The 27,911-nt window shown below is 39.1% G+C and overlaps 1 protein-coding gene across 1 annotated transcript in view; it reads right to left on the reverse strand.

Moving 5' to 3' along the window:
- Positions 1-27,911, reverse strand: part of abat (4-aminobutyrate aminotransferase) — a 184,017-nt gene that overhangs the window by 6,549 nt on the left and 149,557 nt on the right. The window contains exons 7-12 of the mRNA XM_059979437.1: positions 15,591-15,671; positions 14,931-15,023; positions 9,422-9,484; positions 7,198-7,261; positions 5,792-5,940; positions 3,637-3,774 (exon numbers count right to left, since the gene is read on the reverse strand). Coding sequence (XP_059835420.1) covers positions 3,637-3,774; positions 5,792-5,940; positions 7,198-7,261; positions 9,422-9,484; positions 14,931-15,023; positions 15,591-15,671 — 588 coding nt within the window. The remainder of the gene's footprint in view (positions 1-3,636; positions 3,775-5,791; positions 5,941-7,197; positions 7,262-9,421; positions 9,485-14,930; positions 15,024-15,590; positions 15,672-27,911) is intronic.

A 27,911-nucleotide genomic window follows, 5' to 3' on the forward strand; every position in this document is an offset into this window, starting at 1 on the left:
CAAGAGCCCACACTGCCCAATGATGTTCATGTGACCAATTAACCTACTAACCCATAATGCCATCATGGGGAGAACATATGAACTGCTTACAGGCAGGGGCAGGAATTGATCCAGCAGTGCTGGCACTGTAAAGTGCTACACTAATCTGCAATGCTACCATCGCACCAGGCAGCATCTATGGAAAAAAAGCACAGTTGACATTTTGGGCTGAAACCCTTCAGCAGGACTGGGGGAGAAAAAGCCGAGGAGTGGATTTGAAAGGTGGGGGGAGGAGAGAGAGAAACAGCAGGCGATAGGTGAAACTTGGAGCGGGAGGCATGAGGTAAAGAACTGGGAATTTGATTGGTGAAAGAGACAGAAAAGACATTATCTTCTTGCCTGCTCATCACCTCCCCTCTAGTGCTCCTTCCCCCCCCCCCTTTTCCTTTCTTCCTTGGCCTTTTGCCTCTTTCACCAGTCGACTTTCTAGCTCTTTGCTTCATCCCTCCCCCTCCAAGTTTCACCTATCACCTGGTGTTTCTCTCTCCTCTTCCCTCACTTTTCAAATCTACTCCTTAGCTTTCTTTTCCTCCGGTCCTGCTGAAGGGTTTCGGCCCAAAACGTCAGCTGTGCTTTTTTCCATAGATGCTGCCTGGCCTGCCGAGTTCCTCCAGCATCTGAAATTTTCTCTTGTTCACTATGCTACCATTTGCCCCAAAGTTCAGTTTGAATTTTTGTTGATTTATGGAGAGGATATGTAAATTAATTATTTTAAGTATTGTTAGCCACAGTTGGATTCACACACAGCTACAGCTGCGCCCCCCCAACAGTGAAAGTATGTTTATGCGTTAACAGCTTCCTGCCCTTACTTAGATGCACAACAATGACTAATGTTTTGTTTTGTCTGTGATGGCTGAATAAAACTGCCTTGCCTGATGTGATGGGGTAAAAGTACACAGGCCCAATTATTCTATATTTTCACTATGCGTCCTGTAACATAACACACTAATTTGCAGTAACCCTCATTTCACAACCTCTTAGTCTGCCTGCAAAAATATTCAAGAAAAACATGATGATAATGTTTAATATTCATTAGTGGTTAAATTTACCCATCATGGGAATACAGAGGAGGTATGACATTGTTCTTCAGTTCTATTAAGACTTCAACATTATATTATTAAACATATCATGTAACTATCAGGCAATACCATTTCTCCTGTTTCTGTTCTTGTCAAAGTTACAAAGTTATCACATCATTATACTGATGTTAACAGATATTGGACTGTCAAGCTCATGCTTAAATATTAGGAAGGGAAAGCTCTTGAAATTCTCCAGTGGTTTTCACAATAATGGCAGAATCTTCAGTGAATGAGATAAGAGTTTTTCTCTTTGGATCAAAGGGGCTTGATAGGTGACTTGAGATGTATAAGAACCGTAGACAGAGTGGACAGCTAGTGCCATTTTCCCAAGGCAGCAATGGGTAATACCAGTGGACATCTTTTAAGGTGAGTGGAGGGAAGTTAACAGAAGTTATCAGAGATAAGCTTTTTACGTAGAGAGTGCTAAGTGCCTGGAACACACTGCTGGAGTTGGCAGCCGAGGCTAATACATTAGAGACATTTAAGAGGTTCTTAAATAGGCATATGGGTGAAAGAGAAATGGAGGGTTAAGGGCTGTGTAGGAGGGAAGGGTTAGATTGACTGAGCAGTAGGTTAAAAGGATGGGTGATGAATACAGGGCTGAAGGTGTTATATTTGAATGCACGCAGTGTACAGAATAAGGTAGACAAACATGAAGCACGGTTAGAGGTTGGTAGGTATGACATTGTGGGCATCACTGAGTCATGGTTGGAAGAAAATTATAGTTGGGAGCTTAACATCCAAGGAGATCCATTGTATCGAAAGGACAGGCAAGTAGGCAGTGGGGATGGGTGGCTCTGTTGGTAAAAAATGAAACTAAATCCTGAGAAAGACGTGACATAGGAAGGAAGGAAGGTGAAGAATTGTGGGTGGAGCTCAGAAATTGCAAGGATAAAAAGACACTGATATGAGTTACATACAGACCTCTGAACAGTAACCAAGTTATGGGCTATAAATTCCACCAGGAGATACAAAAGGCATGTCAAAAGGGCAATGTTACGACAGTCATGGGGGATTTCAACATGCAGGCAGCTTGGGAAATCAGGTTGGTGCTGGATTCCAAGAAGTGAATTTGTAGAATGCCTACAAGATGTTTTCTTTAAGAGCAGCTTAAGATTGAACCCACTAAGGGATCAGCCATTCTGGATTGGGGGTAGTGCAATGAACTGGAATTGATCAGAGAGCTGAAGTAAAGGAACCCTTAGGGCACCACTGATCATGACAGAATTCACCCTGCAATTTGAGAGGGAGAAGGTTAAGTCATGCATATTAGTATTACAGTGGAGGAAATTACAGAGGCATGAGAGAGCAGCTGGCCAAAGTTGATTGGAAGGGGACACGAGCAGGGACGACAGCAGAGCAGCAATGGCTGGATTTCCTGGGAGCAATTCAGAAGGTGCAGGATAGATACAACCCACAGAAGAAATAGTTTTCTAAAGGCAGGATAACACAACTATGGCTGACAAGAGAAATCAAAGACAACATAAAAGCCAAAGAGAGGGCATATAATACAGCAAAAATTAGTGGTAAGTTAGAGTATTGGGAAGCTTTTAAAAACCAAGGCAACTAAAAAAGTCATAAAGATGGTAAGCTAGCCAAAAATATCAAAGAGGATACCAAAGGTTCTATCAGATATAGAAAGAGTAAAAGGGAGGTGACAGTAGATGTCCAACTGCTGGAAAATGATGCTGAAGAGGTAGCAATCGGGGACAAGGAAATGGTGGACAAACTGAATAAGTATTTTGTATCAGTCTTCACTGTGGTAAGCCCTAGCAGTATGCCGGAAGTGTCAGGGGGGAGGAGTGAGTGAAGTTGCCATTACTAGGGAGAAGGTGCTTGGGAAGTTGAAAGGTCTGATGTAGATAAGTCACCTGGACCAAAGGTTCTGAAAGAGGTGGCAGAAGAGACTATGGAGGCATTAGTAATGATCTTTCAAGAATCAATTGATTCAGGCATGGTCCTGGAGGACTGTAAAATTGTAAATGTCACTCCACTCTTCAAGAAGGGAGAGAGGCAGAAGAAAGGGCATTTTAGACCAGTTCATACTAAACCACACAAGAGCCCAGGCTACTATGAGCTCTGCCAGATTCTAGCACACGAGACAATTTACTGTCACCAATTGACGTATGGCCTTTTGAATGTAGGAACAAACCAGAATACCCAGAGGAAACCCGTGTAGTCACAGAGAGAAACGTGCAAATTCCACACTGACAGCACCTGAGGTCAGGGTTGGAGCAGAACTTTGGAGGTGTGAGGCTCTGTATCACTGGGTAAAACTACGTATAGCTATGCTTTTATACCACCCAGGGTAATGATTGTAAACAGTGAGCTCTATCTTAGACTGATCCATGGAGCAATGAGGTATTGATCATGTACAGTTCAATCTTTTTGGGTATAAAGGATAATATTCTCCCCTTCATACTTCTAGCTGGAGTTCAAGTAAAGTTTTTCAATGACAACACTCTCAAATAGACTCTGTTTCTATTTTACTAACAAAGAGTTCATTAAAGGTAATTACCTTCTTAGAAATGTTACGTAGTTTCCGGAAGAAGTCATCTGATGCATGGTTGTCTCCTCCTTCAGACTGGATTGGCTCGATAATAATTGCAGCCACATTCCTCCCCTTCTTTCTGAATTTTACAATCAAGTCTTCTACCTGAGTAGGTAAGAGGACAAGGAATGCAATTATAAATGCGTATGTATTTTGATCTGTGAATAAAATACAAGTTTAGTGAACTGGTCAACAGTATGATTTTCAATTCAAGAAATTCCACGCAATGTAGTTAATATTAGTATTGCAGAAGTCCATTCTAGCCATTCATGCTACTGTTACATTATTTAAGGCAGATCCTAAGGATTCATACTGTAACTTGAAGCCATAGTTCATATCAGCTTTGGTAATTACTTATGAACACTGTCCCCTCTATGCTGAGCAGGTGCACAGCCTCACAGTAACTGAAATGCTCCCATGCACATAGTCTTAGTTGCTACATAGATGGAATTTTCTTTTATGTAATGTTAATCTAATTTAGAAATTATACTAATATAATTTTGAAACCTATGTTAATATAATTGTGGAAAACCCCTCTAATTATGTATTAATGTATAGAATCCATACACTTTCCAAATAATAAACATACCACAACCTTCACTTTGAAACATTTTAGACATTTAATGTATTTACATTGTCAGTGTTTCAAGTTACAACACTGATACAAATTGTAACACTAAAGTCAGATTGGAAGTTGGTAGTTCATTGTTAATAAACTGCTGGCCCGCGGATTGCCGACACCATCTAGTCAAAACATCTTACTTTTGCCATTGTGCCTATTAGTTTTTGACTGTCTATCATCATTTACTTGAATATCTGTTGTATTTTGTGTTTGATGCAAAAAATTCAATATTCTGACTTCTTGACATCATTGGAACATATCAAACTCCTCGTGCTGACTGGGAACATGGATTCAGCCTCAATGAATTCAATTAAGTGTAAATCCAGAAACAGACAAGAAGCGGAATATTTGGATGATCTAATGAGGATTAAGAAACAACTTTCATCTGGATGTGAAACTAATCTGGACAGTGTTTATAGATAATGGACTTGTAATAAAGACAGACAAAAAATTATGAAATGTGGAAGATTTTCTTTGTTGTATTGTATTTCATGATAGTCTTCAATTAATAAATAAAATCAAAACTATGTGATTTTTCGGTTTTCATTCTAAATATTCATAACATGCATATTACAAAAATACATTTAAAGTGCTGTGCAGTTTTCAGGCTGTGTAAAAATTTCCTGCTCAGAGCAATGGTTGATCCACACAGCTGTGAAAAAAAATTAGAGGGAGCATTGCTTATGAACCAGTACTTTAATTAGGAGAAAGCAAGAAAACAAATGAAAGCAAAAGGTATTTGAGTAGATCGGTGTGTAGTAAAATGTTATGTATCTGACGGATTTTCTCCAACCACTTCGGAAGGTAGATTGTCCAACGGGTCTGAAGTTTAATGAATGTCACGATAAAACTCCCTGCCCCCATTCTAACAACTTTCTATAGGAGTACCATTGAGTGTCCTGTCTGGCTGCATTGTTGTGTGGTACGAAAGTTAGAAGGCATCACACCATAAGACCCTGAAGAGGATAGTAAAAGCAATCGATAGGATCACCAGGATCTCCCTCTCCCCCATTTGTGATATTTACCTTGAATGTTGTAAACAAAGGGTCCCAAGCATTGTAGAGGATCCCTACCGCCCATCCCACAATATCTTTGACCCACGACCATCAGGAAGGAGGTGCAGGAGCATCGTGACTTGGACTGTCAGGCTGGGTAACAGCTTCTTCCTTCAGGCTGTGAGACTAAAAAACACTTGCTACCACTGAGTTCTCATCACTAAGACAGTGAGCTGTTTACTGTTTACCTGTGCTGAACACTACAGACATTTTGAAATATATTTTATTAACTTATATTTGGTAATATTTGATTCATGTACTGCGTATGTGATATGTTTTGTTGTTGCACTATGGTCTAGAGGAATACTGTTTCATTTGGTTGTATACATGTATAGTCAGATGACAATAAATGAACTTCAACTTGAACTCGCAGGTTGAAATAGTATTAATATTTTAACATTTCTACTGATATTCTAAATAGGTAAGGAGATAATACAGTAATTACCTCCTCCAAGCATCTTGCTTCTTCTTCTGAATTCTCTCTCACAAACTCTTCCAAGGGATACTTCAGTTTTGGAAATGGAGCTATGGGCCAATCAAAGGCTGGAATATCTAATTTGTGGACAGCCTTAGAATGGGTTGCTGCCAGGCAACCTAAGGATAAGTGAAAGGCAAAGCATGTCAATATTTTATTTGCACATTTTAAGTAATTGTATGAAAACTTAACATCAGAATTAAGTGGTATAGTACTTCAGTATTGCACAAATATTGCAAACTGGTAAGATATGATTGTAATCACTGGATTGGTGGAAGAATACATAAAATTACAACATTCTCAAAGATTGTTTGCAGCAATTTGTTCTGCACCAATCATAAATATTTATTTATCTTTAAGCTACAAGCTACAAAAACATAATTGACCTGGATTTTGATTGCTGGTCTTGTGATTCACAAGCCCTATCCTCTGATTCCTCGCATTAATCCCTTTTGCAGCAACCCCATAATTCCCCCCGGCAGTATTTTCCAAGTTTATTCCTCCTCTTTCCGTCAATGCAAAACAGTATTCCAGTCCCCAATTCAACTCCAGATTCTCCTACCCTCACACATTGCATTGGTTTTTATTTTCTATCTTCCTATTTTTTCCAAGTCTTTCTACAACTCACACCTTTCCTCCCTCAACAATGCACGAAGGTATTGTGTGACCATAATAACTTTGTGCCAATAATTGGGTAGTTGCACTGTCCCATTGAGAGAGAATGGTTATCAATGCCATGGGAAACTGCTAATATACAGTTTATTTGTTGTCTACAGTGATATTGCTGCAAGATTAATTTAGTGGCAATACTTTATATCAGCATTTGAAAGAAATACATCTCTTTTCAGAAACAGTAAATCTACTGTTTTTAAGAAGTAGTATTGCCAACAAACACAGAAAGTTATAAAAACCTTGTAAGTAGCTATCCCAGAATAATTAATTTTAGATGGAAAGGAAATGGTAATTTCTCCAAATGCCACATTATAATCCCAAGGAATCCCATGTGAATTTGACCCAAAAGAGAACAAATAATTAACCAGATGCTCAAACTTCTCAAACTTCTTTAACATCTTTGCCAAAACGGTTGATTACTATTAGCTCTTGATTATCTTTCAAATGATTTCCTGATAATTTTGTTTAGTCCTTCTCACATTTATTGGGCATCCAATTTTACATTATGGCTCTCTAATTTGTCTTGTGGCCAACATTAACACCATAGACCAAGATGTTACATTTATTTAAATGACAATTACAGTATCAGTGATATATGAATGTAATTTCAGATCATTCTTGTAGCGCTTTGAAGCCAAGCACATTTGCTGATTCATATTTTTAAAAATATATATTTTTAAAAATCGGAAAAGCTTATTCCTTACCAAAAGTTCTTCCATGAAATCCACCCATGAAGGACAGAATGGTTATGTCAGGACTGCCTGGAGCCTGAAGAAAGTAACAGCAGTGAGATGCCACCAGGTGGCACTGTTTCACATGAAATCTACAGAGTCTGTTTCTTGAGTATCCTCATACATTATAAAACCTGCACCATGAGATTCCACCAGTTTATTGATTTTGACTTCTGGAAAGCTGCACAGCAGGGGAAGGGGAAACTCGACTTCCTAATGCCTAATTAATTCCTAATTTATATTTTTACTTTTACAATAACACAACATTGATTCGCCTTACTTCTATCGGTGACAAGACAGCCCATAGAGGAGAGTACGGTAACTCCCTGACTGTGTGGTGTCAAGATAACAACCTCCCCCTCTATGTCCAAAAAACAAAGGAGCTCATCATGGATTACAGGAAGAATGGAGACAGGCTCGCCCTGATCAACATCATTGGGACTTCAGTTGGGAGGGTGAGTAGTTTCAAGTTCTTTGGCATACTCATCACTGACGATCTCACCTGGACTGTACACAACAGCTGTGCGGCAAAAAGCCACAACAGCACCTCTTCCACCTCAGGCGACTGAAGGAACTCGGCATGAGTCCCCAAGTCCTCAAGACCTTCTATGGGGCACCACTGAGAGCATCCCGACTGGCTATATCACCGCCTGGCATGGGAACTGCACCAACTTTGATTGCTGGGCACTGCAGAGAGTGGTACAGACAGCCCAGCGCATCAGGGGATGTGAACTTCCCTCCATTGAGGACATTTACAGCAGCAGGTGCAGAAAGAAGGCCTGGAAGATCATCGGGGACACCAGTCACCCCAATCATAAACTGTTTTAGCTGTTTCCACCTGGTAAATGATACCGCAGTATTAAAGCCAGGGCCAACATGCTACAGGACAGCTTCTTTCTACAAGCCATTAGACTTTTAAGTTCACATGTCTGTAATTTAACACAAAGATTTTTACTCCTTCATGTTGTGAGATGGATATAAGATTTAAACAAATTCAAATTTTCAGTCCTACACATTAACACTACCTATGCAACACACATTAATTCTGTTTGCTAAGTACTTTACCTAAACTTCATTTGGTCCCTTAAATCTCAGCAGCATTTTCAGTTCACAAGGGAGCTTTGTCAGAAATAGGATCTGTTCACATGTTACTCTGATAAAGGGATGGTGACACTGAACTCTCTCTGAATAATAGATCTTTTTTGTTAGAGAGATGTTAACACAGAGGTACACCTGCATGGTACCCAATCAATGGTGCCTCTCAGTGTAAACCTCAGTCGATATGGAGTGAGCATTCTGAACAACACTGCATTTAGGTATACATCTCACCATTGCAGAAAATTGCTTTATTTTGTCCTGATGTGTATTGAAGTATACTTGATTTTTAAATGTCAAAAATGTAATCTGACCAGACACCACAACTGGTTGATGCAAAAAACTAATTATTTCAGCTGAAGATGTCATTATAGTGAGAGATTTGGCAAAGATAATGTCAAAAAATAAAACAAAATTATTGCATCATGACTGATTATCCATCTTTTATCCAAATAATGGGAATGGTGGGTTTAAGGATGAGCTTTAGAGTGTTAAAATTCTGACATTCAATTCAACTAGACTTCTTAAAAATTAAGAATACCTATATTTAGAGCAACAGTTAACTGATGGAAAGAGTCAGCGATATGATGATGTTTCTGGAGAAGGTTACAGAAATAGATTTTTAAGTATAAACAATTGGGAAACAGGAATTAACACTGGCCAGGAGTCATACAGGGTTATAGTAAATGTGTCTTATGGAGTAAGGTGATTCTACAGAGAAGCAAACAGAATATTGACAGTCAAAGACCAAAAAACTACTTCAGAATAAGTTTAAAGCATTAGAACATAAATTTATATTAAAAGAAAACTCCTAGATATTCATCAGTGAGACAAGATAAAGTAGATACAACCTATGTGTATGCTATTTCTCTTGATAACTTGTTTAAATTTAAAAAGGAGGAATACAAGGTCCTATCAGCATAAACAACAGGGTTGCCAGCTGAGCTGAGACAGTTGTACAGATGGGACAAATCAATTGTTCACTTAAATTTGTAACTGATAGGGTGTAACAAAATAAGATTGAAACAGATTTATACAGGTGTTATTTATAATTTTTGTAAGAGCTGCAAATTCAAGCATTCTTCAGGATTTAGAAACTTACTTGGTTGATCATACAAGATTCCAGTTCTTCCTTTGTGTGTATAGTTTCTCCTCTTTCTTTGTTCTATTCAAAAAGAAAATGTTCACAGCTCATTTTCAAAAAAATAATCTGAAGTGAAAGATCGGCCAACAGTAAGTACAGCTTCCCAAGTTAAACACTTCCAGTGAAGTGTTCACCTCATCATGCCATTGAATGCTGCCACCTAGAGGGGTGTCAAAGAGTCCTCTGAGGGAGGGTCTTTCCCCAGCTACACGCACAAAGTGCTGGAGAAGCTCAGCGGGTCAGACAGCATGTGTGGGGAAAAATTAACAGCGAACATTCATGTTCCCCAATGGCAGCAATACTGGAGCACAAATCCTTTTCTCTGGTAACAAAATGTCACGTTGAACTCTCAATAAGCTTAAAAGCTCAGCATAAACCAGTAATATAATTTTTTATTGCTCCCTCCATGAACCTTTCTTCATTCTTAAAAGAAGATCCATCAAACAGCAAATAAAATTGTGTGTAATTTATATTTTGTGTGTTCTGTATCGACGTGCATGTGTTGCTACTGCAAGCAAGTTTTTCACTGTACTTGTACACATTACAATGAGTTTGACTTGGATTATCATTTTCAAATAGCTGGAGGTGTGTAAAAGAAAGGAAGTACCTACTTAATTCGTTTGATGTTTGTTTTTTCTTTCCTAATTTAAATGGATGGAATATAAAGTAATTAATGCATTTAATATTAGAACAGAACAAAGAAAGAACAACAGATCATTCAGCCTATAATGTTGTGCCAATCTAATTAAACTAATGGACACTTAACCCCTTCTACCTGCACATGGTCTAGTTCTCCATTCTCTGCATATTCATGTGCCTAATTAAGAGCTTTTGGTCACAAAGAATTAAAAACTGCACATCTAACTGGACTGTGCCAAGGCCAGTGGAAGCAGGCTCACCAAATGCCTTTGTTCTTACCAAGTGGTTGTAGGAATGGAGGCTGCCATTTCATGAGGGGGTTCTCGCAGACACCATTTTGTGAACTGGTTCTTGCTGGGGATGGCTTAATCAGAGCAATTGGAAGTTGACACTATGACGTTCCTGCTGAAATCATTTCCAGATAATTTTTTGGTTAGGTAGAAATGGCAGACTTGTGAAAAGACAGCCTCTGACTGGAAGCAGCCTGAGCCCAAAGTTTGGCTGACCTGGCTAAACTGGTTCAAACTAGTCTAATTCAAACTGAACAGAGAAAATTACCTGATGCTTAAATCTGGGGAAAGGGCAATAAAGTAAATATTGCTTGTAGCCTTTGGCCAGGCCGAATGAGAATCTGACTCAGTTGAGCAGTTCAATATGATTAGACAGTGTGGGCTCCTATTCCCAAGTATTAACCTTGACTGTTCAGGGAGAGCCAGATAAACACCATGAGTGTATGCACAGTCATTTAGTTTTGTGTGACTTGCACATTTGTTTTTTAATTGAGCTAATAAAGCCAATTATTGGTTAATAAAATTCTCTTTGTCCCCAATCAATTATTGTTATTGAAGGTGAATACCTGCAACAGAACCTCCTAAGCCCTTTTAATAAAATCTGCCTTCACCATCACTCCCGACAGCACAATCCAGGCACTCAACACTCTCTGTGTGAAGAGAACTTGATCTTCACATCTCCTTTGAACTCTCTCCCCTCACCTTAAATGCAGGCCCATTGGAATTGGGTATGATGACCTTGGGAAATTATGGCTCTCCGAATGCTATAAACTTCTACCAGGTCTTGCCTCAGCCACCACTGTTCCAGGGAAATCTGTCCAATCTCTTTTTTCATGTTCAAGGAAAGGAATGCTTTCTTTCCTTGTTATCCAGATCTGAAGATTATTAATTGAATCAATGTTTCTGCCATTAATCAGGGAAATTTAACCTTTTACAATGTGTTAGAAAGTAACTGAGATTTTTTTTGATGCATTTTTAAATTAATGAAAAGATGAGGAAGGGTAGACTTCACTACATTCTGGTGAGGCTCACCATCAACTACTTCTAGGACAGGTAAAACATGACTGGGGACAGAATAAGGCTGCCGGTTTAAAAAATAGGTGTTTGTCTAGAAATCCTTCAGAGCCTGGGAAAGGGCACATTACATTGGTTTTGGATGGTGAGCCATTGCTTTCTATGAAACTCTGCAGGTGCAAAATGTCTATACGGCATGAAGCTGTAGCGTGACTTGTGCTGCAGAGTAGGCTTGGACAATTAAAGCAGTTGCTCCTTCATGTGTTCACAAAGACATGCAGTATGGAAACAAGCCCCCGCCCCCCCCAGTTCAACAAGTCTACACTGACTGTCACACACTACATTTAGACTAAACCCATTTTATTTTCCTTTCATTCCCACTAGCTCCCCTTGCTTCTACAACTATTCTCCAAGGTAGAGGGTATTTACAGTAGCCAACTAGCTACTAATCCCCACATCCTTGAGACGTGGGGGAAAGTCTAACATCTCCCTCCCACATAGCCCTCCATTGCCTTTTCATGCCATCGAAGAAAATTTTAAATGTCCCTAATGCTTCTGCCTCCATCACCACCGCTGGCAATGTGTTCTATGCACCCACCACTCTCTGTACAAAAATAAAAAGCACTTCTGATATCCCCGATACTTTCCTCTCCGCACTTTAAAGTTGTAAAAGGCAGTGGCTGTCCGTTCGATCTATGGCTCTGATCTGCTTGTACATCTCTATAAAGTCTCCTCTCATTCTTCTTCTATCCAAAGTGGCCCTAGCACTCTCAACCTATCCTCATAAAACATGCTCTCCAATCCAGGCTGCGTCTGGGAAAATCTTCTCTGCACCCTCTCTGAAGCTACCACATCCTTCCTATAATGATGCAACCAGAAATGAACATGATAGTCTTGTGTGGTCTCACCAGAGTTTTATAAAGTGGCAACACTGCCTCACAGCCCTTGAACTCAGTCCCCTGACTAGTGAAGGCCATCACACCATTAACTTTCTTCATCACCCTATGCTATGGATGTAAATCCTAAAATTGCTCTGCTTTGCACACTGTTAAAAATTCTACCTTCAAGTTTGACCTTTCAAAGTGAGTCATTTCACACTTTTCCGCATTAAACACCACCTGCCATTCCTCAGCCCATCTCTGCATCCTCTCAGTTATATGACAACCTTCAACACTAACTACAATACCACCGACTTTTGTGTCATCTGCAATTCCACTTCCTTATCCAAGTCATTTATAAGAATCACATAGAGCAGGGGTCCCAGAACAGATCCCTGCCGAACACCACTAGTCACCAACCTCCAGGCAGAATACACATTTATACCCTTTGACCACATTATTTGGTATCGTTGGAGGAAAAGACTTTACCTTGGAGACACCTGATTTGCATATTTTGGCTTTTACTTCTCTTATAGCTAGGAGGGTGCTCTTGCTAAAATGGATGATGATCCGCTATTCCTGCTCAATGGTTACGGGATGTTATGTCATGCTTAAATTTAGAGAAGACCCAATCTTCAGTTTTTGAATCTAGCCAAGACTTTTATACATTGTGGGGACCATTTTTGAGTTATTTTCAAAACCTTTGATTTGTTGTAAAAGTACAGATGGTGGCTAATAATATATTTTATTATATGCAAGGGTTTTTTCCCTTTTATCTTGCTTTTCTTAACAGCTCTGACTTTGGTAATGGGTTTAGATTTTTTTTCTCTATAACAAATTATTATATTTCAGTATTATGATTTAATTTAATTTTTATGAATACAGTGTTTTGTGATTGTAACTGTATTTTAGTACAATGTATTTGGGATTATTTTATTTTTTTCTTTTGATTTATAATATACATCTTCTTGTACTCTGTATTCCTTTATGCAGAAACTAATAAAAATATTGAAAGAGAGAATGAGCATTTATTACCACCCTCTGCCTTCTGTGGGCAAGCCAATTCTGAATCCATGCAGTTTCCCCAAATCCGATGCCTCCTGCCTTTCTGAATGAGCACACCATGAGGAACCTTGTCAAATGCCTCACTAAAATCCATGTACACCACCTACACTGAGATGTTTGTCACTTAATCAATGAATTCAATCAAACTCACGAGGCACGATCTTCCCCTCACAAAGCCATGTTGACTATCTCTAATCAGACTGTGCTTTTACTACAGCATTTCCTACAGTCCTCTCCAACAGTTTACCCACCAATTACGTAAGACCCACTGCTCTATATTTCCCCAGGATTATATATGTTACCTTTCTTGAACAAAAGAATAAGATTTGCCACACTTCAATCCTCAGGCATTGATCCTACAACTGGTAAGGACACAAAGTTCATTCCCAAAGGTGCAGCAAACTCTTTCCTCACTTTCCTTAGTAATCTGGGGTAATAGTCATCCAGCCCCAGGGACTTATCTACCCTAATTCTGGTCACCTACCTACAGGAACATTATTATTCTTCCTGAAAGAGTGGAGAGAAAATTTACAAGGATATTGTTGGAACTCGAGAAGCTGCGTTATAGTGAAAAGTTGAATAGGTTAGTTTTTTTATTCCCTGGAGCATAGGAGAATGAAAGGAAATTAGAATAGAAGTGTACAACATCATGAGAGGTATGGGTAGGGTGAATGCAAGCAAGCTTGTTTCACTGAGGTTGGTTGCGACTACAACTTAGAGGTCATGAGTTAAAGGTGAAAGTTGAAATGCTTAGGGAACTCCTTCACTTAGAGGGTGGGAGAGTGTGGAACGAGCTGCCAGCAGAAGTGGTAGATGTGGGTTCGAGTACAACATTGGATAAGTATATGGATGGAGGGTGTGTGGAAGGCTACACAAGTCAATGAGACGGCCGAATAAAAGCTTAGCATGGACTAGATGGGCCAAAGGGCCTGTTTCTGTTTGTAGTGTTCTACAAATTTCAACACATTAATATGTTTCCAGTCTTGAGGGTGCTGGGAAGTCTGGCTTTGCCTACTTCAAAGGTTTCCTCAATAGTATATGGACAGGGCATATATGAGGCTTTTTGCAGGAGCTGTGTCATTGAGGTTCAGGATATTCTCAGCAATGGACCTTTGGCTTTACTGACCTACAGTATGTGAGAGACAGCCATCATTCAACAAATTTTTGGCCTTAGCTCTCAGATTTGGGGTAAAGGTTCCTTCTAACTTTCCTGTATTGCCCAAACACAAATGTATTTACGAAGTGTACTTAGAACATTTCCCATCATGGAGGTGTTCCCACAACCTATGGACTCACTTTCACGGACTCTTTATCTCACGATCTCAGTATTTATTGCTTATTTAGTTTTATCATTATTTCTATCTTTTTGTGTTTTGTTTGTTGTCTTTTGCACACTTGTTGAACACCCAAAATAGTGTGGTCTTTCACTGATTCTATTACACTTATTATTCTAATATGGATCTGTTAAGTATGCTTGCATGAAAATGAATCCCAGTGTTGTATATGATGATATATAAGTAATTTGATAAAAAATTTACTTTGAATTTTGAAGTTCAACGGTATTGGGAATTTTTCACTTACTCTGTACCAGATGCAAGCTGCTTTGAAGGCATTCTCATTGGAGCAGGAGCCACATGACATTGTTTGCACTTGTTTCAATCCTTTTGGGGCTATCTATAAGGAAGGAAGTCCAGATCTTAATGATGTTGATATCATCATAGAATTTACAGTAGTCTTTATCTGAACCCACTTCAAGATAAGAGCCTTATTCAAAGATTCCCATTGTGTCACACTGACCTCACTGAGAGCTTTGCCTGAATTTGTCAGATATTTGTATCTTTCCATTCATAAAAGTTGGCACGTGAATTAAAAAAAAAACACCACATTTCTAGCCTAAGTATCCTGCAAGAGGACCACAACCTTGCTGTAGTTGGAGCTCAATGACCTGGAGAGCTAAGATGGCTGGAGTCAGGGCTTTATGGACTGAATGCCCCCCTTTGTGTTGTTATGTCTATATGGCATGACTGTATCAATAGCAATCCAAGATCCTGATTGTGCGTTGAACAAGAACTAACAAACTTCAGATACGTTTTGCCTTTTCTAATCATGACTATGCATTTACAAAGGGATATTGAACAGAAACTCCGAGCAATAAAATGTTCTCAGATCACTTGAAATGCCGTGTGCCCCTGCAACCACCAATCGCAGATTTCAGATGCCATACTGCACAGTTGTACTCACTGAAAGCAGTGTCTCTGATAGTTTTTGAACGTAATTCTCAGGAGGCAAACATCCCAGGGCAGGTCTGTTTATGAAGGTACTCTGTGAAAGAAAATGGCATGGAGTCATCATCTCCTTTCAGAAGCAACACAGTTTAAACAAATTTGCACTTTGGCAATGGCATGGGTAATCTTTTGCAGAGGAGAAAATATGGAAAACGAGTAAAAACTAAAGGACTTGCATTTATATAGCCCCTCTACAGACTTAGGATACACCAAAATACAATCAATCGCTGTTCTAATCTAGGAAATGCATTTGGCATACAAGAAGCTCCCACAATAGCAATTCAATCGTCACTAGTCAATCAATTTATGTGACAGTGATAGAACAATAAACATTGGTCAGGATTCCATGTGCTCTTCTTCACAATGTTGCTGTGAAAACTTTTGCAGCTGTCTCAGAGGAAAGCTGAGGTCATCATGTCTGACCCAAAAGGCACCATCTGCAAAGGTGTACTATCTCTTCAGTTCATAAATCCTTGATTTATGTAATAGTATATTTTCAAAAGAGGTCAGGGAAGAGGTGGGTGGGTGGGTGTAATAGGGTCAGCTGTATAAATCCTTATAGTTGGCAATATGATGATGAAGCTGTTAAAAACACACGGAAACACTATGTGGAAAATTACACTGAACTGTTATACCTCACTGATCAAGCCTTACTGGAATATTGTCTCCAATTCTAAACAATATACTTAGGAAGAATACCAAATTCTTAAGAGCTGAAATTTATGAGAACATTATCAGGCATGGGTTATCTGGAGACTGACAACTTGGGAATTTTCGCCCTAGAGTAAGAACTCCAGACAACCGATGGATATGTCCGAATTTACAGTAAGCTTTGAAGAGCAGCCAGGGCCATTTTCCACTTGCGCCTTTTAAGTGAGAATGTGGGATTCCTCTGGGTGCTCCATTTTCCTCACACATTTCAAAGACATACAGATTAGTAGGTTAATTTGTTACATGGCGTAATTGGGCAGCAAAGGCTCGTTGGGCCAGGAGGGGATTGGGCTGTGTATCAGAATACTATTCAGGGCAAAAGGGATTATAAATCAGGGGCTATCTGTATTGAGAAGAGCCATGGAGGAGTTGTTGATCAGGGACAAAATGAGTCGCAATTCTGAGTGGTTGGGAGATTGGTGGCAGCATGTTGCTAAGGTTGTTATGAAAAATTAAACCGTAATAAAGAGGCCCCACTTTAGACAGGATCCAAGCACTGGTCAGGCCATTAATCTGAGGTAGTAGCACTGTTAATATCTGGATTCGTTGAGAATGCCCAGGAACCACTTGAATTAATTTTGCCAGACTACACAGAAAGTGGCATCACAAATAAGAGATCACCTGCAGATGCTGGAAATCCGAGCAACGCACACAAAATGCTGGAGGAACTCAGCAGGCCAGGTAGGATCGATGGAAAAGAGTACAATCGATGTTTTAGCGAGGACCCTTCGGTTGAGTTCCTCCAGCACTTTCTATGTGTTGCCAGGAAGTGACATCACCTGCTACACATTTGACATAAAAAATGAATTACTGATGCAAGCGCAACTTGTGAGTGGAAGTGCCCAGTCGAATTTCTGCAATGGCCACATTTAACTTATGCATTATTTCAAGATCAGAGTCTTTCTGTCAAGACCAGCATTTATTGTCCACCTCTAATTGCAATGAAGGAACAGTAATATATTTCCAAGTTAGGATGGTCTGCAACTTCGAGGGGAATCTGCTCCGAATGGCCTGTAGCCCTTCTTGGGAGTAGAGGTTGTGGGTTTGGGAGACGCTACTGGGATCGGAGTGTGACACAGTGCAGTTAGCAGATGGCAGATGCAGTGCACTTGTGAGGTGAGGATCAATATGTGAATAAGGCTGAATGATTGTCGGATCTGCACTTATTTGGGCAGTAGTATTCCATCACAGCCCAGACTTATGCCTTGTAAATGGCGAAAAGGCCTTTTTTGGTAATAGGAGGTAAGTCATTCACAAAAAGATATCTAATCTCTGACCGGCTCTTTTTGCACTGGTTCACTGGAGCTTCTGCTCAATGGTGATTCCTCGGTAGTTCGTGGTTTGGGGACTCTGTATGGGAATGCCAATGAATATTAGAGTCTGATACTGCCTGGTTGGAAATGGTGATGGTCTTGTGTGTCTGTGGCATCAGTATCACCTGTCACTAATCAGCCAATGCCAAATGTTCTCCAGCTGTTGCTGCATACAGGTCTGGATTGCTTCATTATTGAGGAATAGCAAATAGAATTGGATATTGTGCAATAATCAGATCCTGTGATGAAGAAGTTGAAGATAGAAAGGTCTAGGACATTGCCATAAGAGACCCCTGCTATTGGTATGACTGAATGCCAATGACAACAATGACCTTCCTTTTGAGACTCCAGTAACTGGAGTGTTTGTCTCTCTTAGAATCACGGAACATTACAGCACAGAAAAAGGCCTTTTGGCCCTTCTTGGCTGCGCCAAACCATTTTTCTGCCTAGTCCCACTGACCTGCACATGGACCACATCCCTCCATACACCTCTCATCCATGTACCTGCCCAAGTCTTTCTTAAATGTTAAAAGTGAGCCCAGATTCACCACTTCATCTGGCAGCTCATTCCACACTCCCACCACCCTCTGTGTGAAGAAGCCCCCTCTAATGTTCCCTTTAAACTTGCCCCCCTTCACCCTTAGCCCATATCCTCTGTTTTTTTTTCTCCCCTAGCCTGAGTGGAAAAAGCCTGCTTGCATTCAATCTATCCATACTCATCATAATTTTATATACCTCTATCAAGTCTCCCCTCATTGTTCTGCGCTCCAGGGAATAAAGTCCTAACCTATTCAACCTTTCTCTGTAACTCAATTTCTCAAGTCCTGGCAACATCCTTGTAAAACTTCTTTGCACTCTTTCAACCTTATTAATATCCTTCCTGTAATTTGGTGACCAAAACTGCACACAATACTCCAAAGTCGGCCTCACCAATGTCTTATACAATCTCACCATAACATTACAACTCTTATACTCAATACTTTGATTTATAAAGGCCAATGTACCAAAAGCTCTCTTTACTACCCTGTCTACCTGTGACGTCACTGTTAGGGAATGATTTTTGATGCATATTGATCTGTTGTACAGGGGAATCTTGATACCATATTCAGTAAAATGTTGCCTTGATATCCAGGGCAGTTATCTCTCACCTCTCCGTCTGAATTCTGCTCTTGGTCCAAGTTTAAACTGCTGAGGTGTGGAGCCAAGCTCTCCTGATGAAACCCAAACCGGCCATCAGTAAACAGACTATTGCTGGGACAGTGTTGCTTGGTTGTACTTTTCTACACACTCAGCTGAGGACTGGCAGTAGACACATTGGTTGGCAATTAACCAGATTAGATTATCTCAATTTTAATGAACAGGGTATAATTGGGTATTTTTCTACTTTCTCAGGTAGGATTCATCCTCAGACTCATTTCTCATCCACATCATTTCCCTTGCAAATGTTATTACCAAAAGGCCAATTTACTCCCAACTCAAGTTTTGTTTTTCCTTGCACTCAGAATGTTTGACTGGCATCCAGTCTAAAATTGGTCAATGTTTCTTTCAGCTAAAGAATGAGAAAATAGTGAATGGGGGAGGTCACCATTCATCACCCTTACACATGCCCAGACTCCTTTTGTGAGCTTTTCAGCAGAAAGATTGAGCATCAGCATTCTGACACTGCATGGTACAAACAAGAAGGATACAAAACATAAAAAAAACCACTATTTAAAATATCTCCAATAGCTTTTAAACTTTGAAGGTATCAAATTCTGTACTAAGTAAAATAAATTATCAATGCAACCAAGTTATTTGTATTAAGATAAATCATGGCATTAAAGTATGCAGTTGCATTTAAAGACACACACATTGACTTTTCTGGTGTGCCTAGCGAACCTTTAATAGGTACCTGAACTTTTAAAATATATTTTTGGGATATCACATCACCGTTAAGGCTAATATTTATCCATTCTAACCATCGAGGCAATCAACCTTTTTGAATACCTGAAACACTGTTTTGAGGGAGTTCTATGTTTTTGTTCCAATGATAAAAAAGAACACTTATTAATTCCCAAGTCAGAATGGTCTCCAGCTGTTGAATAATCTTTTCTCCTTTGGCAGGAGAGTTTGGGAGAACCGTGGCAAGTTTCTGCAGTGGAGTTTGCAGATAACACCTGTGGTATCCACTGTTCAATGGAAGTGGAAGGAATGAATATTTATAGTCTTCCATTTCTTCTGGATAGTGCTGAATTTCTTGAGGAATGCTGGAACTACACTCATCTAGACAAGTGGTGAGTATTACATCTATGTTTTCATGTGATGCATAGATGGTCGAAGTCTCTGGGAGTCAGGAGATAAGTACTCACTCAAGGGTACTGGTTCAATTATGTTTTTGACCAATAATATGGATAGCATGAGATCTGGTGACAGTATTACTATTCAGCAACAATATAGGGCAGTTAGATTCTTACTTTGTGGAGAAGATCACAGCCTCTAATGCTTGTCACTTGCCACATATCAAACTAAGCCTGACTCTTATCTCGGTGTCAATGAACTTTGTAAGTCTTTCTATATAATCTGACGACTTGCAAAATGCAGTGAGACCAAGACAATACTCCATCTCCAATGACCATATTCATTTCTGAATTACATTGGAAGGCCCCTGCTGAAGCTAGGCTGAGGATTTTGCCTAACAAATTGTCCCAGGGTTGATAGACTGGTCTCCAACAACCACAACCATTTTCCTTTCTTTTGAACATGATTCCTGCCAGTGTAGAATTTGCCATCTAATTTTTCATGAATTTGACTGCTGTATTTCTTAGGGAAACATTGGCACATGAAGCTTGATAAGCAACAGGATAACTTCAACAATAACTCCTAATTAAGGCATTTCACTCTGTTTTTGACTACACATAATTTGCTGTTCAACTTACTCCATTATGGTAAAGGCTGATAATTTTTTTCTGTTATTTTCACCTTAAAATCCTAGCTAACCTTTTTCAAAATGCTACTACAAACTCAATTTTTCTCATTGTTCTTCTTTAATCCAGCACTGATTTCTAGCCACACATTCTTGTAAATAGGGTGGCGGGCTGGAGATACATCTCTACCAAAGGAGGTATAAGGTGCTCCTTCCCTCCACTAGCCTGTGGGGCAGCTTGAGCAAGGTGTAGCACCTACTTAGCCCCTTCCTCGATCAGGGTCTCGTAAAGCCATGGGAGCAGGTGGTGGATGGTTGTATGAGCAGCTGGTTCATTTCAAAAGTCATGGTTATGCAACCACTAACGCCAGGCCGATAATCTCTGAAGAGTATTGATAATGGCTGGGGTCACCCATCATGTAAAGACACTGCCCAGAAGAAAGCAATGCCAACCCACTCTGAAGGAAAACTTTCCAAGAACAATCATGGTCATAGGACATAGCACAAAATGAATGAACGAATGACTCCTTGTAAATACATTGAAAAAATGCTCTTAGTTAAAAGTTGATGTAGAATTATATGTTGCAGTCAAATGAGTACCTGAAGAATTTCTATAAATTTCTGGAATATACATTGGAAAATGTACATCTGTCAGAATTAACAGTTTCCTCCCACATCCCAAAATATGTTGGTTGCAGGTTAATTGGCTGCTGTATTACCTCTGGGGTAGGCGAATGGGACAAAAACAGGAATGTTATGGGGAACATGAGAGTGAATAATTTAATTGGAAATGGCAGAATGTGATTACTTTGAGAGATGGCATAGAATCAATGGGCCAAAAGGGCTCTTTCTATATTGTAAGGAAATGTATAAATATGAACATATAGAGTGATTGCAAAGTGACTAAGCATATAGTCAGATGTTATTCAGCCAATAAAATGTTCAGTAAGTGACAATGCCATTAAAGGCAAAAAATGTGACTGCAAACATGTATTAATCAATTGCATGAAACAAGCAGTTATGCTGGATGCCCAGTAATAGCATACTTACTAAATGGGTTCATCTCAAGACGTGATTGACACCAATCCCATCCTGTTATTGTCAGTTGAACCACGTAAAATAAAACCCATTTTTGCCAACATGCAAGTCACTAACATAGTATGTCTAGTTACTTGCCATGCTCCCTGTAACTTTAATTCAGTCTATGTAGTGTTTGTAGAATTAAAAAATAACAATATGTGATAACATAATAATTTATTTTTCATGGACAATTCTAACAATTTATTTTTCTTGTGGATAACTCTTCCATGCCAAGTTTTAATTTGGTTGTAACAAAGCTCCATTTGTTGCAGAGATAGCGAGTCACAAAGATGCCCATAACAGAACACACCCAGGATCCAGAAGGCAAAGGTTTTGTATTTTTGTGCTGCGTCATGGAAAACCTGCACACCTCTTATAAGGTTATCCTTAGTCAATATTGGTCTGTGCCCACCAGATAGAGCCTGGGGCACAAGAACCATTGTTGAAAGATGCACTACGTACCACTGTTCACCACGTTGGTGATGGATACTTATCTGTTTCCTTAGACAATTTCAAAATATCCATGACAGTGTACAGTCAATGACGAGAGAATGTTACATGGCATTTTGGATTTTGGTGGGGTGCCATTTGCAGAGTAGAAAGCCTCTCTAGTTAACCTGTTCACTGTGCTAGTGAGAAACCAGCAACCCTCCTTCTTGTTGCTTCAGAATGATGCTACTACAACTCCTTTCTGTCCTCTGAAGGTCAGTCTGCAGAGGCTGTGGAGCTACACTGGGCTGGAGGAGAGTTGTGGGTCCCTCTGTAGCCGGTGATTCCATAAAACTAGAAACTGACTCTACGGAAGGTTCTTCAAGCCATGGTCACCCCAAAGCTGTACCTTCATATATCTGTGAACAGAAAAAAATGTATATGGTTTTAATATTAAATATTCAAGTATTTCCCTCTTTAATCAGAATTAATTTACTTTAAAATAATAAGCAGGAGTGTAAGCATTTCTGAGATAAAAGGTATTTCTATGTACAATAACTTATAATTTTAACTTCATGAAAGATTGTTATTTACCTGTGGTATTTTACAACGGCATGTGAGTAAAATAGTTTCTCGTTAATCATTTTTGTCCAGTGTTGCTTTTTCTTGTCCACGATTGTTCTCCATTGCATAACCAGATTTGAAACCAGTGGCATGGTTTCTTTCTCATTCTCCTTGGTGCCATTCTTAGTTTCTGCAATTTTCTACAACATTTTATCTCTGCGTTCTGTCATTTGCAATTGGTTTATTTCTAAGGAGTTTCTTAGAGTGCCTTTCAGAATTTGCTAACCAATAAGTGGTTTCTCTTTTCCATTTAATTGCCAACTTCTCTTATCGTTATGACAATCTATGCTTCTTTTAATCAAGATTACAGTGGTCACTTTCAAATTCTTCTCATGATTCCCCCCTTGGTTCCAAAACTTCACCCTCCCTACTTTTTCTTGTAGCATCTTCATTACATTGTAATCCCAGAACTGTGCAGCTCTCTCAAACATTAGTGCTGAGTCTTTCAAAAGAGAAATGCCTTGATGTAAAATACTTCTCCTACATGATATTTAATTTCTGGCCAACAGGTTTTGAATCACACAGTTTTTCCAATGAATCAGAATATTATGTTCTTTCTTTCACCCAATTGATACACTATATTATTTCCTTCACAATATCATTATATGGCAAGGTTTGTTTTTAACAGTCTACTGAATGAGAAAGTGAACTTCTGCAAAAATGCAGGAAGTCATTGCTCCGATTTACTAGTATTAGATCTCTGAATAAGCTTTCCAACAGTGGTAATTCAGATTCAATACCATTATGGATTAATAATAAAAATAGACTAAAAGTTCTCAATTGGGTTCTGATTACATTTTCTGGGTTGAAATAGAGTTCTAAAACTCTGCAGCATAGAAGCACACATTTCAGCCCATCTACTCCATGCTGAACCATTAATTTGCCTAGTCACATTGATCTGAACCCAGACCATAGCCCTCCATACCCCTCCCATCCGTATACTAATCCGAATTTCTTTTAAATGTTGAAATCAAACCCTCATCCACCACTTCTGATGGCAGCCCGTTCCACACTCTCACCACCTTATGAGTAAAAAAACTCAATAGTAAGGGGTACAGATAGGCATTCCTGTAGCCACATTTGCAACTCCAGGGTGGTATGTTGCCTCACAGGTGCCAGGGTCAATGATGTCCCAGAGTGGTTACAGAATAGGGGGGGGGGGAAGATGAGTAGCCCGGGTTATGGTCCACTTAGCCACCAATGACAAAGGCAGGAGAAGGAACAAGGTCCTGCGAAAGGATTTTATGGAGCCAGATAAATTTAAAGAGCAGGACCTCCAGGATCATAATATTGTGCCATGTGCTAGTGAAGTGAGAAATAGATACATAGTGCAGTTCTATACATGGCTAACGAGCTGGTGCAGGAGAGAAGGTTCTAAGAAGAGAGAAGGTTTTAAGGATCATTGGGCTCACTTACAGGTCAGGTGGGATATGTAAGCAATATGATTTGCATTTGAACTGAGGGGAACCAATATCCTCAGAGGGAGTTTTGCTAGTGCTACTCAAGAGGGGTGGGGGGAATAGGAACCATTGTAGCAGGTCAGCAGGTGGTAGGGCTGTGGCCAAGGAAGTCTGACAGGAAGGAGAGTAATCTGCTAATTAATAACCATGGTGGGATTGATGGGCTGAAATGTGTTTACTTCAATGCTATGAGTATTATGGGTAATGAGGTTAGTACATAGTACATTCCATGGACTAGTACATGATATTACAATGTTGTTGCCTTTACAGAGACTTAGTTGTGCAAGGGACAGGACTGGCAGCTTAATGTTCCTAGGCTTCACTGTTTTAGATGTGATACCGAGGAGAGTAGAAGAGGTGGAGGGGCTGCATGACTGATAAGGAACAACGTCACCATAGTACTTGAAAGGATGCACTGTAGGGCTCATTCACAGAGGTAATTTGGGTCGAGCTCCAAAATAAGAAAGCTGTAATTGCAGTGGATGGGATTATACTAAAATCTCTCCAATAGCCATAAAGAGGAACAGATATGTAGACAGATTATGAAAAGGGGAAGAAGTATCATGGTTATCATATGGGGGAATTTAATTTCCCCGGTATTGATTGGAACTTCCTTAATACAAGAGGCTTAGATGGGGTATAATTTCTTTAGTACATACAAGAGGGATTGAAACAGAATGCGGGAGTTCAGCTAGCTGAGAAAAAATACTGGACCTGGTTTTTGGAAACGAGCTAGTCCAAGTGACACATCTGATAGTGGGTGAACATTTTGGGAATATATTTTAGGTTAGTTATAAGGATAAAAACAGATCTCACATTAAAGTATTAAACTGGGGATGGCAAATTATGACAGGATAAGTCGGGAGCCAAGGGGTGTTGACTGGGAGCAGCTGCTGTTTTATAAGTTCCTATCTGACATGTGGGAGCTTTTTAAAGACCAACTGATCAGAGTTAAGGATAAGCACATTCCAGTAAAGAGTATGAACAAGGTTGGTAAGGTAAGGTAATCTTGGATGACCCATGAAGTTCTTAATTTAGTCAGGAAGTGAAAAGGAAGCATATGTAATGTTTGGAAAGCGAATATCAGACTGGGCCCTTGTAAAATATGAAGGTAGCAAAGTTGTGCTGAAGTAGATGATTAGAAAGATCAAAAGAGGCCCTTGGCAAGGAGGATCAAGAAGAATCAGGTGTAGTAGTAGAATCAGCAGCTTGGTGACATTTAGGAGGCTTTTAAATAGACACATGAATGTGAGGGGAATTGAAGGATAGGAGGATATTAAGTGTAAATTGGCATCAGGATGGGAAGAACATCATGGCCAAAAGGCCTGTACAGTGTTGACCATTTTATGTTCCATGTAAGGAAATGTCAAAGATGTTTTACAGATAACTAAAAGGCAAGACTGGAGAACTTTAGTTGTGAAGGCTAGACCATTTTCTTTTGACCCAAGGTAGAGCTGAGATGACATGGCCCTTCACAATTTAAATAATGTACATCGAACTATGAAAGACCTAGTCAGGTTGAACAGGAAGAACCTATCTCCCACAGCAGCCAGGTCATAAACCAAAGGCCATAGATTTTAGTTAATTTGGACAAGAATTAGTCAAGCGATTGAGAATAAGTCTCTCACCTAAAGAGTCAGAGGATCAGGAATTAATTGCTGATAGATAGCAGAAATGATCATCATATTTTGGTAAGTTCCTGGATGAACACTCAATGTGATGAAGCCTATATGGCCTTAGACCAAGGACTGTGATTTGAAAGTAGAATAAATAGCTCTTTATCAATCCACATGAACACAACAGAGTGGTCATAGGACCCACAGCACCAAGTTCAGAAACAGATATTACCCCTCAACCATCAGGTTCTTAAACCAGAAAGGATAACTTCACCCAACTTCACTCGCACTGAACTGTTCCCAGAACCCGTGGACTCACTTTCAAGGACTCCTCATCTCCTGTTCTCGATATTTATTGCTTATTTATTTATTGTTTTATTTCTCTATTTTCCTTTCTTTTTGTATTTACACAGCTTGTTCTTATGTTTTGCACAGTGGCTGCTGACCATCCTGTTGGGTGCAGTCTTTCATCAATCCTATTGTGATTCTTGTGTTTATTGTGTAAGCCCACAAGAAAATGAATCTCTGCATTGTATATGGTGACATACATGTACCTTGATAATAAATTTACTTTGAACTTTAAAGACAAAGATGAACTTTGCTCTCATCACTGCTTCTGATGTGACTACTGTGTAAGAAAAAAAACTTTTCTCCCTCTATTTTTCTCATTATATCAGTTACTTCTTGTTGATCTTCCACCTTTCTCCATCCTTAAAACTGAGCTTAATCAAAACTCTGCTGGCTTTATTCTAACTTAATAACAGTTATGTTAAGCAAGAATCTTATGTGATCTTTCACCTAGCTCGTAATAATATCTCTGTTTAGTTCTCATAATTGCTTTTTCTGTTCGGTATGCCTGAAGTATATTATATTGTAACTTTTGTTAAGAAGTTGTCTTCATTTTCCTTCTGTCATATATCTTTGAGATTCTTTTTCTAATTTTGTAATCTCTTTTTCCAATTACTTTTGATTTTGTAACAACCTTTGTTGATCTATCTAAAACTGGGTCTAGACAAAAATTAAAATCTCCACCTATTAATATTTTGTCATGTGAGTCAGCCAAATTCAAAAAGGCCTCTTGTATAAATTTTACATCATTTTCATTTGGTGCATAAATATTCATAACAGTCCAGAGTTCTGAAAAAATTTGACAATGTATAATTACATATCTCCCACAGAATCAATTAATACATCTTGTATTTTAATTGGTAAAGTTTTATTAACCAAAATTGCAACTCCCTTCGCTGTTGAATTAAATGAAGCTGCAATAACATTTCTGACCCAATCTCTCTTTAATTTCTGATGTTCTATCACTGTTAAGTGTGTTTCTTGTAAAAAAAAGCTATATCTATTTTCATTTTCTTAATGTATGTTAAAATTCTTTTTCTTTTCACTGGTCCATTAAGCCCATTAACATTAAAACTTAAAAAATTCAGTAAATTAGTCATTGTTTTTAACAGGGTTACTCCAGTCTATAGTAATACCTAACTTTTCAACTTTCGTAGTACCTTGGGGAATCTTTTTAAAATTCTCTGTTTTGCTATGTGTCGCCCCACCGATTGTCCAGGCAAAGAAAGAAAGATTAAAGAAAAAGATTACAAAGAAAAAAATAACAAAATACCCCCCGACTAATGTTGTGAATAAAAGAAAACACAACATTACCCCCCTCCGTTGTGCGGGCCATGGCAATCACCATGATTACACATGTGAGTCCCGTAGCAATCGATCTGAAGTTCCCCCAGCTCCCCCATAACATAAAAAAGTATATATAAGAGAAGAAAAAATAATATCACTACTCTCAATTATTTTTTCTCAAATTTCTCCCCCTGTATCATATAATTAAGAATATATTTAAATATTCTTCTGTCCTTAAACATCCATCAACTCCATTCGTTGTCACTGTCTTCATCTTTAATCCGTTTCACTTTTAAGTCTTTGGCTGTGGTTAGCAAATATTTGGGAGTTCTTGTGCAAATTCTTCCGCATCCCGATAATCAGTAAAAAATCTTCTTTATCCACCATCCAAAAAAATTATCAGGGTTGCCGGGTGGCGCAATATAAATTTATAACCCTTTTCCCATAAAACTTTTTTTGCTGGGTTAAATTCCTTCTTTCTCTTCAAAAGGTTTTAACTTATATCAG

Source organism: Hypanus sabinus, chromosome 9 (assembly GCF_030144855.1).
Source record: "Hypanus sabinus isolate sHypSab1 chromosome 9, sHypSab1.hap1, whole genome shotgun sequence".
NCBI classification, from domain to species: Eukaryota; Metazoa; Chordata; class Chondrichthyes; order Myliobatiformes; family Dasyatidae; genus Hypanus; species Hypanus sabinus.